This window comes from Polistes canadensis, unplaced genomic scaffold (assembly GCF_001313835.1).
Source record: "Polistes canadensis isolate GaletaPanama2010 unplaced genomic scaffold, ASM131383v1 scaffold_503, whole genome shotgun sequence".
Lineage (NCBI taxonomy): Eukaryota > Metazoa > Arthropoda > Insecta > Hymenoptera > Vespidae > Polistes > Polistes canadensis.
Window position 1 is genome coordinate 41,072 of NW_014570050.1, and position 12,250 is coordinate 53,321.

Consider the following 12,250-nt stretch of genomic DNA (forward strand, 5'->3'; position numbering starts at 1 on the left):
AACGTTTTCTTTCAAGCTTTAAAGCGTATACTTACAAATAAATAGTGGAAAGTCCAAAAATTTTAGGAAATATCATATTTATTTCAACTACTGCAGTCAAAAAACTAGACAAAATCATTTTATTAAAACTTTTTTTGGTTTCTTTACGTTTAGAATTCAATTCTTTTACAACAATACTTGATTGTAGGCATCCTAACATCTATTCTGTTTAGTTTCTAATAGCACATTTTTACCGTCAAAGAAATATTTTTTATATATTAAAATGAAATTTTCGCTGCTTTCTGGAATAAACAGTAGTTGAAAACTATCAGATTTCTAAAGAAGTTTTATATAACAAAAGCCGTGAAACGTTTTTTTTCAAGTTTTAAAGTGTATACTTAAAAATAAAAAGTGGTAGGTCTAATAAAATTTAGCAAATAATATTTACATTTTACCTACTGCAGTCTAAAAAAAGAGAAAAAATCACTTTATTTTAACTTTTTTTGGTCACTTTACGTGTAAATTTCAATACTTTTTTGACGAAACTCGATTGTAGGCAACCTGAAATCTATTCTGTTTAGTTTCTAATAGCAAATTTTTACAGTTGCTAAAAATTTTTTAATATATTTATGAGAAACTTTCGCTTCTTTCTGGATTGAATAATAGGTAAAAACTATCAGGTTTTTAAAAAAATGCTATATAACAAAAGTTATAAAACGTTTTCTTTCATGTTTTATAGCGTACACTATAAAATAAAAAGTGTAATTCTGAAAAAATCTTGCAAATATAATTTACATTTCAACAGCTGCAGTCTTAAAAAAGAGAAAAAATTATTTTCTTATAACATTGTTTAGTTACTTCACGTGTAGAAATCAATTCTTTTTTGAAGATATTCTATTGTAGTAAACCTAACATATATTCTGTTTTTTTTCTAATAGCACATTTTTACCGACGCTAAAAAATTTTCAATATATTGAAGAGAAATTTTCGCTGCTTTCTGGATTAAATATTTGTTGAAACCTATAATATTTCTAACGAAGTGCTATTTTATAGAAGCTATAAAACGTTTCAATTTAGGCTTTAAAGCGCATACTTACAAATAAATTGTGTTCAGTCAGAAAAAATTTAGCAAACATCATTTATATTTTAACTACTGCAGTCAAAAATAGGAGAAAAAATCATTTTATTACAACTTTTATTAGTTACTTTACGTGAAGAATTCAATTATTTTTCGACGAAACTTGATAGTTATATTCCTGATATCCATTCTGTTTAGTTTTTGGTAGCCCATTTTTACTGCCGCTAAAAAGTGTTTAATATATTTAAAAGAAATTCTCGCTACTTTCTCGAATAAATTGTAGTTAATAACTATAAAATTTCTACACAAGTGCTATATAGCTAAAGCTATAAGACGTTTTCTTTAAAGTTTTTAAGCGTACACTAACATAAAAAAAGTGTTACGTCTAATCAAATTCAGCAAATATCATTTATATTTCGACTACTGCAGTCAAAAAAAAGAGAAAAAATCATTTTATAACAACTTTTTTTGGGTTACTTTACGTGAAGATTTCAATTCTTTTTCAACAAATCTCAATTGTAATAAACCTGACATCCATTCTGTTTTGTTTCTAATAGCCCATCTTGACTGTCGCTAAAAATTTTTTAATATATCTAAAAAGAAATTTTCGCTACCTTCTGGATTAAATCGTTGTTAAATTTGTTGTACAAAAAAAAACGCGTAAATACCTTTTATTAGAACAGAGGTTATTAACTAAGTAAATATTCGCGAATGAGTCATTTCGTTGTTTTTGGTAGATCGTAAGCTAGGAGTCCGTGACTCACGAGCCCAGCACGGCTAAGTGGGAGGTACCCCAACTCGCGTCTAAATTCCCCCTCCACTACCGACCATCACCAATTCGTGAGAAAGGAATAGTAATTGTTACATTAACTAAGTGGTTACTAACACAAGTCGGTAGTGTAGGTAAGGCAGGTTAACCTATGAACGACAATCGACACAGGTTTATACTAATAGTACATGCTGACAAAATAATAACCATTGATGGTCGTTCATAAGAGTGCTTATAATGTAAGTAACAAAAATTTAAATTATAATATGACAGAAAGATAAACCGCAACTATTTTATTTACATTGGATAGTACGCCCTGCCATACAAAGTCGTCGCTAGGACGTGACACCTCCCCCTTTAAAGGAGAAGCACGAAAGAGTCCATTATTGAGTGCTTCCTAAAGCATCAACCCTATTGAAGAATTCCTCTTCTTAAACAAAACTTCACCATTGTCAATATCTTTGGCAAGACCATCAGGCATTGGACAAGCTATCATGAAAAGACGGTTATGTTTATTCGGTGATTTCTACAAACACATCTGATTAGTATGTTCCGCAATAGTTTCTCTGTATGATACGACAGGATTAGACTTTTTAATTGGTATACAGGCGTGATCTTCTTCAAGATCTTTCAAACAGGTTTCAAGGTGAAGTTCACCAGCACCAGCAATAATGTGCTCTCCAGATTCTTCGATGATACATTGCACCATAGGATCCAACTTAGAAAGACGTTTCGAACCTTCAACTAATTTTGGCAAATCTGCAGGATTCTTGGGTTCAACTGCTACACGTACAACAGGAGAAACCGAGAATTTCATAACTTTCATATTATGTGCATCCTTAAACGTAGTAATGGTACCTGTTTTGACCAAAAATTGATAAACACCGACAAGTCTACAATTGTTACTAGAAGGTGCATCTTTAATGGCTTCAACGTAACGATCCATCATCGAGATAGTACGTTGAATAGCTTTCTCATACAAATCCTCTTTCTTTTCGGGTTGGAAGTTTGGTCCCATAATACGGGCCTTCATATCAGTACACACTTTACCAGGAAATACACGTATAAAGGCATCTGCCATCGGTACTCACTGATCCAGCTAAAGTGATGTTCCGGTAATCCGTGGTATTAACCTTAAGGCCACTCGCCTGCGTGAAAGAGTTGAGAGCGAACATGCCAGTGTTTATTATAGATCGCAGTAGTAAATTGTTCGATCTATCTCAATTCAGCACTGGTAAACTGTTGTTTCACTATGGTCTTCTAACTGCAACATGCTGAACGTATGTGGTTTTCTTTGTCGGCGTTAGTGTAGAGAGGTTGCAATCCCCCGTACCAAGGAGCGAAACGGTGATAATGGTAGCAGCTGCTCCTCCGCAGTCATATCCAAGTAGTGCGGTCGTCGTACAGATGAATGCGGCCACGACGATTGTGATTTTGACGTACATACTTCTTTGAAACCAATGTTGATTCAATATAAATTTTAATAAACTATATTTAAATGCGAACTAATAGAAACTCGTCTCAAGCTTGTTTAGCGTATCATTGCATGATCGATGATAGCGTCAAGCAACTCCAATGAGCCTTTCTTATAAAAAAAACGAAAAGTAACAAATTGTATTATGCTTCGTAACTCATTACGACATTTCTGTAAAAGCTGCCGTAGTTTAGCACGGTTTAACTTCATTTTAATAACAAGAACGATTTTGTCGAAAGTAAATTTACAAGTTTGAATCGTTCATGAAGTTCGAGAAAAATTAGGTGCTAAACAAATTTATAAAATTACGAGGTTAACCACTAGGTAATATTAAAAAAAATAAAAAATTATTTAGTAGATAGCTTGAGAGGAGTCGAGATTCCTTGAGGTCGAGATTGACTGACTATTGTGTACAGAAGGTATTTATTTTTTTTTTCAATTTGTTCGCTTGTGGATGCTGGTTATAAATCGTCTATAAGAAGCTATGCATCTCTCTATGTAGTGCCTTTTAGAGTAGAGTGGGAGATTCCCCCACTGACACTACCTTTAACTGTATATAAAAAGAAAAATTTACTCCAGCCCCAATACTTAGTAACTATGTAGGTAAAAAACAATAACAAGTCTAAAAGTATTAGTTAATATTTGAAAGAGTAGGCTTATTTCGCACAGATTTTCACTTTATCTTTGTGAACAATTCTGGTCCTATTCTTGTAACTAATCTTTATATTATATTTAGGAAGCACTTCGAGAATTTGGTATCGGCCGGTGTATTGATTTCCTAATCTAGATGTTGGCTGCTTTAAAAGATGAACGTTCTGGCCAACAACGAGGTTCTGACCACGAGCCTTACGATCATAGTAGACTTTGGATCTTATTTTTGCTCCCACCAAATTCTGTCTTGCCACCACTTGCGAACAACGTATCTTATGAACTAGATCCAGATAATATTTARGATATGTGTTATCGAGATTTCCATTCGTATGTTCGTTTTCGGAGGGGATATAAGCTTGTTTACCAAAGACTAGCTCATGAGGAGTGAATTTCGTCCCCTCATGCATGCTTGTATTATAAGATAACATAGAATGTGTGAGCCATTCATCCCACTCTCGATTCTTTTTAATGAAATGTTTTAAATATTCGATCAAGACAATGTGTGATCGCTCTAAAGAACCATTTGATTGCGGATGGAATGCTGTAGTTCTAATCTGTTTGCATTTATACTGTCGTGCAATAGACTTTAAAAGAGAACTAGTGAAATTGATCCCCTGTTCTGTATGTATAATTTTTGGGGCACCAAATATATTACAAAAATTTTGAACCATTCCACTAATGTTGCTGCTTTAAGAGGTACAGCAATAAAAAATGTAGTCAAGAGGTCCTGTGTATAGTAAGAATAAATTTGTTACCAGTCTTTGTTTCTGGTAACGGTCTTACTATATCCATAGCTATCTTGTCGAACGCAGCTCCTGGCGTATAAGTGACAATCATCGGTTCTTTTGACTTTATTTTGGTTAATTTTTTTATTTGACAACTTTCGCAGTTTCTTACGAACTCATGAACATCCTGTTTCATGTTTCTCCAAAAATACTTTTCACGAATTCTGGCATTAGTTTTAGTAACCCCCCTATGTCCACTGACAGGCGAGGAGCGGCATTCGACAAATATTTCTTCTCGCTTCTCTGGAGAAGGAATTGTCACCTTTCCAGCACAAATTATAATTTTGCCAGACTCGAATTCGAATGCGTTACTTAGTTTTCTTTGAACTTGTTGCCATGATATATTGTCAAAGTAAAAATTTTTTGCTATGCTAACTGAGGTGAGACCCAATTCGCGTGTAACAGCGAGAAAAAGACTCCAACGCTTCTATCAAAATTTCGTACTTAACACTATTCGCACAATGTTCCTTTATTGGAATAGTAATTAAATGAAACCTGCCAATATTAGTAACTTCAGCACGTGCTAAAGTCAAGTCTTTAAGTTTGGACAGAAGTTTCGATTCGCTAAGAAGTTTTGCACCCGCGTCACACGGCGTGCCTTCTAGATGAGTAAAAATTACTAAATTGTCTTTTCGTAAAATTAATGGCTCTCTTGTTATACCTAAATTTGACGTAAGCATTCGCATGTGAGTATCAACGCRCGCTCGCGACGGGGAACAAAGAATATTGTAATCACTCGTACTTCCCTTGTCAGAGCTTACGTCGTCTGTCTCCCCCGTAGCACATGGAGATCCAGTCAGGTCATTGACCTCGCTAGGTGTTACGTCGAGGACGTCTGTATCGTCTATACCGATGTCAATGTCACTGTCTTCGCCATCGGTCTGATTTTCGTTAGGTTCAAATTGTATTAGGCGGTCGCCTGAGTCGCTTGTACCCACAGGTAATACCTTGCCGACTTCCGAGGGGTTCCTCAATAAAGCGTCCGCATTTACATTTGCAGAACCAGGTCGATAGACGATCTTGTATTTGTAATCTGCTAATTTAAGACTCCACTTCACAAGTCGTGAAGTGGGGACTCTGACCGATTTTAGCCATACCAGAGGTCGATGGTCGGTAACTAATGTAAATTCTCTACTATACAAATAAGGTCGGAAATAGTTTACTGCGTAAACAATTGCTAGCAGTTCCCGCTCTATGGTAGAGTAATTAATCTCTGCTTTGTTTAATGTTCGAGAGCAGTATGAAATGGGTAAATCTTTGCCGATGGGACCCTGGCTTAAGACTGCACCGATCGCATATCCGGAAGCATCGGTTGTAACATTGAAAGGTAATTCAAAATTTGGAAAGGCCAAAATTGGTTCTTTATAAAGTATGTCGCGCAGCGAACAAAAGCTATTTTTCTGAGTTTGTCCCCAAATGAAAGGAACGTTCTTTTTCAACAAGTCAGAAAGTTGCTTTGACAATTTAGAAAAGGCAGGTATGAATCTCCTGTAATAGCCAGCGAGACATAAGAACTCTCTAATTGATTTAATGTTTCTTGGTCGAGGAAATTCTTTTACTGCAACCACTTTCTTTGGATCTGGCTTTACGCCATCTCCAATTATTATATGGCTCAAATAAATTACCTCCCGCATCAGAAATTCGCACTTATCGAGCTGTAACCTTAGATTGGCCCTACGTAGCCTTTGCGCAAGCTTTCCAAATTTAGACTCGTGTTCGCTCAGCGATCTAGAGTATAGGACTACGTCATCTAAATACACGAACATTTCTTCGCCCTGCAACCCGGGTAAAACGTAATCCATCAATCATTGAGATGTTGCCGGCGCGTTTTTAAGACCAAATAACATTCTGATAAATTCGTAATGGCCATATGGTTTTGAAAATGCTGTCTTAGCTTGATCTTTGGGATGCATTTTTATTTGGTGGAAACCCGATCTTAAATCAAAGATGGAGTTTTTTTTCTGCCCCTAACTGATCAAGTATTTCCGTTATATTATGAATGGGGTAGGCATCACCTACTGTCTTTTCATTTAAATTACGGTAGTCTATTACCATTCTCTACTTGGGGTTTCCTCCAGAATCCGCTTTCTTTGGAACTATCCATAAAGGAGAGTTATAAGGCGAAAAAGATGGTTTTATTATACCATTTTCTAATAACTCGGATGCTTGACGTAAGATTTCCTCTTTGTGGACAGGTGGAAATCGGTACTGTTTTGTATGCACAGGAACGTTATCGGTCGTAAAAATTTTGTGCCTCAGTATGTCCGTACATCCGAGGGGTTCGCCCGGTAAATGGAAAATGTCTGCGTTGTCTTCTATTAACTTGAAAACAGATCGTGCCTCTTCTAAATTCAGGTGATTGAGGAGGAGAAGTGCTCTGACAGATTCAGTTTGAGAAAATATAAAGGAAGGTTTGTCCTCAAGGGTATTTAACTTAGGACACTCTTTTCCATTCTTTTCGGTGAAAATTGTATGGATAATGGATAGGATCTCGGACGAGTCAGGAGCATTAGTTTTGTTACTAGTATTGGGTCCTGAATTTAGAAGAGTATCCTCCCTAAAATCCGAAAGTTCCAAACGCGGGATTTCAAACATATATTGCTTTGATGTAGTGTTTGAAATCTTGAAAAATCCTTTACCGTTACTATTTTTAATTAAAGCTTTGACAGCATAAATACCAGTTGGAAGCTGTAAGAGGGACATGAAACCTTCTGAAATTTCCAAGTTTTTAATGTAGCAGTAAGGAATTTTAGACGAACGTGACGGAACGCAAATACTTTCGCTTCTTGAAAAGGATATGGACATATTCTTAAAATTCAAACATTCGAGGGTATTATTAATAATAGCGGATCTGGATCCTAGGAAATCCATCCCCAAGATACCGTCGAAATGAATGGGGAAGTTCTCGTCGACTAAATGAAATAAAACGTCTTCCCCGAATATGCGAATAATTAAAGTACCCAGTTTGTTCTGTTTTTCAAGAGTGATTCCTGTCAACTGTAGTAAGTCCGTCTTGTCAATTTTTGTTGAAGGTTTAATACAATTCTTTTTTAGCAAATTAACCTCGGCGCCAGTATCAATTATAAGTGTCAAATGTCCAGTCAGTCGAGGCGAGAATCCTGTGACACAAAGAGACTCCCACCTTAGATTATATTTTACTTGTTTAATCCCAAATGTCCCGGTCTCTGAACTGGACTGTTTGGACGCTCCCTGGGAGGCGAAGAGCGACCGGCGTCTTTCGCCGCATCCCTTCTCGAGTTTCCCGAATTCAGATTCTCGATTTTATATTTTAGTTTTTTACATTCGAGAATCTGGTGTCTAAAATTCTTACAATACTGGCATCTCTTTATTGGAATCTTTTTCTTAGGAGGAGACTTAGGCTTAGTAGGAGATTCAGGTGGGCTAAGAGGTTTTGGCTTAGGTTTGGAAGAGAAAGGGTAACCCTTCTTCTGCCAACAGTTGTCCTCTGAATGCCCGTCTTTTTTACAATAACCACAGTTTATAGATTTGTTAATTGGTTTAACATTTGCGACGCGATTTCCAACCATTGAGACACCTATTTCACTATCTTCCTCCTTGATTTGCTTGTCTATTTTAAGGAGGCCATTTAAAATCTCGTCGAAATTGCTATAATACTCAAATTTCAATGCCGTCTTATAATCCCGAGGCGGGCCCCTAATGAGCGCATCTAATCCCTCTTTTTCGATTGCCAACTCAACCCTGCGTTCAACACGCCCCGAGTTTTTTGTCGTTTCGTCTAGAACCGATTGGGTGTGTTCTTTTACTCGACCAAAATAATCGAGCATATGTTCGCTCGGTCTCATAAACTCCGTAGCAAGCTGTCCGCTATAGTAGTTTGATCCGCGAGAAGGCAGAAACGTGTCTTTTAGTCTTTCTATAAGGTGTTCTACTCTACTAATTTTCAGACCCTCGATTACTAGATACGCGTGACCACTAAGTTGGGAAAGGAGAAGCCTAGCGAGAGATGTTTCCGTCTCGGTTGAAAAMCCCGCCGGCAAAGATTCAAGTGCGCGTCGACATGCCCTAATAAACTGTGTTACAGAAATATTTTGTCCATCAAATTTTGGGACATGTTCTATAAGTTCCCGTAACTTTGACGAAGACTGTGAAAAACCGGGAAGAGGAGCAAATGGAGCTATTCTCCTTATTTCTCTAATCTCTTGCCTTAAATTGTCGATTTTCCTTTTTAATTCTCACTCACCTTCGGAAAGGGGTGTTATGGTTCTCCGTCTTGGAGCTGTCGTTGGAGAAATGGGACGTGAAGAACTAGAAGTAAGAGGTAACGGAAGAGAGGAGTCTACCGAAGGATCAGACCGTTCAAAACCCCGAAAACCGGACATATCATCTCCTAAGGATTTTCTAATTTCCTTCTCCTTTAACGCGAGTCTCCGTTCCCTATATTTTAGCTCAAGTTCCCGTTGGCTAAGTTTCTCTTGTTTTTTAAGCGTTTCTTCCTGCGTTTTACTAGGTATATCTTGTATATTCATAATTTCTTCCATTCTCCTACGCATTACCGAATCTATGTCGCTAAGCCTAGACGTCTGTTCCACTATAGCCTCCTCATTGCTTGGAGTATCTGGTCTAATTCTCCTTTGCTCTTGCGACATTTTAAACTTTGCAAATTAAAGTTACGAAACAAAAGTAAAAACGTTCCTGAAAGGTAAAGAAAAAAAAAGAATTGAAAAGGAGTTAAAAATTAAACTTGACAAGGTAACTCTTCCGATTGGTAATCCCACCGCTTCCATTAATTTTTATTATGTGACGTCCCCGCAGTTAAACGAGTAAAAGACGAGTGACCCCACAAATATTTGCCCTATCTTCGGTCAGTCCGTAAAGCTGGTACTCTACCTGGGATCTGGGCTAGAAGAGCTAGCACCTGCAAGGTTAAAAGAATGATGAGGTATACTTACCTTTGAAGAATTAGTAACTCGTCTTCTGGAACGAATTGTGTCGATTAAACGGTCGCAGGATTTCAGTGTAATAAAGGTTTTTGCCGTTAAGATAATATTACTTAATTTTCTGATAAAACTAGAGTATATTCTTCTAAGTTACTGAAATAATTACAAGAGGATAAATTAACAAAATAATGTAGAAGTCCGTCTTCCGAGCCAATGAAACAAAAGAGAGTATCTTGAAAAAGACTGCTCTCGTTTCTAACGTATATTGAAGAATGAATAATAATCTAAAAAAGTAGTCTTATGCCGTTTAGGAAGAGAGAGTTTTTTGTACAAAAAAAAACGCGTGAATACCTATTATTAGAACAGAGGTTATAACCTAAGTAAATATTCGCGAATGAGTCATTTCGTTGTTTTTGGTAGATCGTAAGCGAGGAGTCCGGGACTCACGAGCCCAGCACGGCTGAGTGGGAGCTACGCGTCTAAATGCCCCATCCACTACCGATCATCACCGATTCGTGAGAAAGGAATAGTAATTGTTACATTAACCAAATGTTTACTAATACAAGTCGGTAGTGTAGGTAAGGCAGGTTACCCTATGAACGACAATCGACACATGTTGATACTAATATCAAATGCTGACAAAATAATAACCATCGATGGTCGTTCATAAGAGTGCTTATAATGTAAGTAACAAAAATTTAAATTGTAATATGACAGGAAGATAAATAGCAACTATTGAATTTACATTTGATAGTACGCCCTGCCATACAAAGTTGTCACTAGGACGTGACAAGTGTTAAGTCCGAATAAACTTTGCAAAGATATTTATATTTCGACTACTAAAGTCAAAAAAAAGGGAAAAAATCATTTAATCACAACAATTTTTTGTTGCTTTACGTAAAGAATTTAATTTTTTTTTAATGAAACTCGATTGTATTAAACCTGACATCTATTCTGTTTAGTTTCTAATAGCCTTTTTTTGCCGTCTCTAAAAAATTTTAAATACATCTAAAAGAAATTTTCGCTACTTTGTGAATTAAATCGTTGTTTAAAACTATAAAATTTCCAAAAAAGTGCTTTCTAAAAGAAGATATGAAACGATTTCTTTCAAGCTTTAGAGCGTATTCTTACAAAGAAAAAGTGTTATGTGCAATAAAATCTAGAAAAAATCATTTATATTTTAACCACTGCAGTCCAAAAAAAGAGAAAAAATCATTTTATTACAACTTTCTTTAGTTACTTCACTTGTAGAATTCAATCCTTTTTCGACAAAAACAGATTGTAGTTATTCTTACATCTATTCTTTTTAGATTCAAATAAAACATTTTTACCTTCGCTAAAATTATTTTAATATATTGAAAAGAAATTTTTGCTACTTTGTGAATAAAATCGTTGTATAAAACTGTATAATTTCTAAAAAAGTGCAATATAACGAAAGCTTAAAAACGTTTTCTTTCAAGTTGTGAAGCGTGTACTAACAAATAAAAAGGGGTATGTCCCACAAAATCTAGCATATATCATTTATATTTCGACTACTGCATTTAAAAAAAAGAGATAAAATCATTTAGTTAAAACTTTTTCGGTTACATTCTGTTTAGTTTCTAGTAGCCTATTTTTACTGTAGCTAAAAATTTTTTAACATATTTAAAGAGAAATTTTTGTTACTTTCTGGATAAAATCATAGTTAAAAACTATTAGATTTCTAAAAAAGTGCTATATAACAGAAGCTATGAAACGTTTTCTTTCAAGCTTTAAAGCGTATACTTACGAATAAAAAGTTTTAGGTCCAAAAAGTTTTGGCCAACATCATTTATATTTCGACTACTGCAATCAAAAAAAAGAGAAAAAATGATTTTATTACAACTATTTTTTTGTTACTTTACGTAAAGATTTTAATTATTTTTCTACAAAACTTGATTTGTATAAACCTGACATCCATTCTGTTTTGTTTCTGTAGCCCATTTTTACTGTCGCAAAAATTTTAATATATTTAAAAAGAAATTTTCGCTACTTTCTGGAATAAATCAAAGGTAAAAACTATAAAATTTCTAAAAAAGTGCTATATAACTAAAGCTATAAAACGTTTTCTTTCAAGTTTTAAAGCGTAAAATTACAGAAATAAAAAGTGTTTAGTCCGAAATATTTAACAAACATTAATTATATGTATTTGCCAAAAATTCCTCCAACATGGAGTCCTCCGGCGATTGGATTCAGCTAATTGTGAGGAAGGTGAAAGGGTAATTAGAACAAAATAAAACACGTGGTTGAGTCAATAAAATTGCTAATGCTTTTTTGGCTCGTCAGGGAAAAACCCTGCTCGCTTCTACACTATACGTTAAATGATGATCTACCACGGACAAGCCCGTGGTTGATTTATTCTCCTCTCTACCAGCGGTCACCTATGGACAAAGCCCGTGTTACCGCTCCTCTCGTTTATCCGTTCACGATGATTGGTACCAATAAAAGCTTCTTACCGTTTCGTATCGCCTYTCCCTTTCGTTACCGTTAATTACCGCCTCTGCGGTCCGTCACCTTTCTATCGTTGACCCTGGGATGTGATCGCACTCTTTTGGGATGTTGAATCGTCTGCTACTG

At 35.6% G+C, this 12,250-nt stretch overlaps 1 protein-coding gene across 1 annotated transcript; it reads right to left on the reverse strand.

The window, feature by feature from the left end:
• Nucleotides 1-2,223: 2,223 nt before the first annotated feature.
• On the reverse strand, nucleotides 2,224-2,907 carry LOC106792625 (elongation factor 2-like). Its single transcript, XM_014759115.1, has 2 exons — nucleotides 2,361-2,907; nucleotides 2,224-2,315 (listed from the first exon to the last, which is right to left on the reverse strand). Exons 1-2 carry the CDS (start codon nucleotides 2,905-2,907, stop codon nucleotides 2,224-2,226), a joined length of 639 nt encoding a protein of 212 aa, XP_014614601.1.
• Between the last annotated feature and the right edge of the window lie 9,343 nt (nucleotides 2,908-12,250).

What these genes read in the sequence shown, in the direction of transcription:
- LOC106792625 (XM_014759115.1), bottom strand. Translation starts at nt 2,907, where the DNA reads ATGGCAGATGCCTTTATACGTGTATTTCCTGGTAAAGTGTGTACTGAT. An exon ending in GGAACATACTAATCAGATGT is followed by an intron (nt 2,316 to 2,360) that starts GTTTGTAGAAAT and finishes TTTTCATGATAG; the next exon opens with CTTGTCCAATGCCTGATGGT.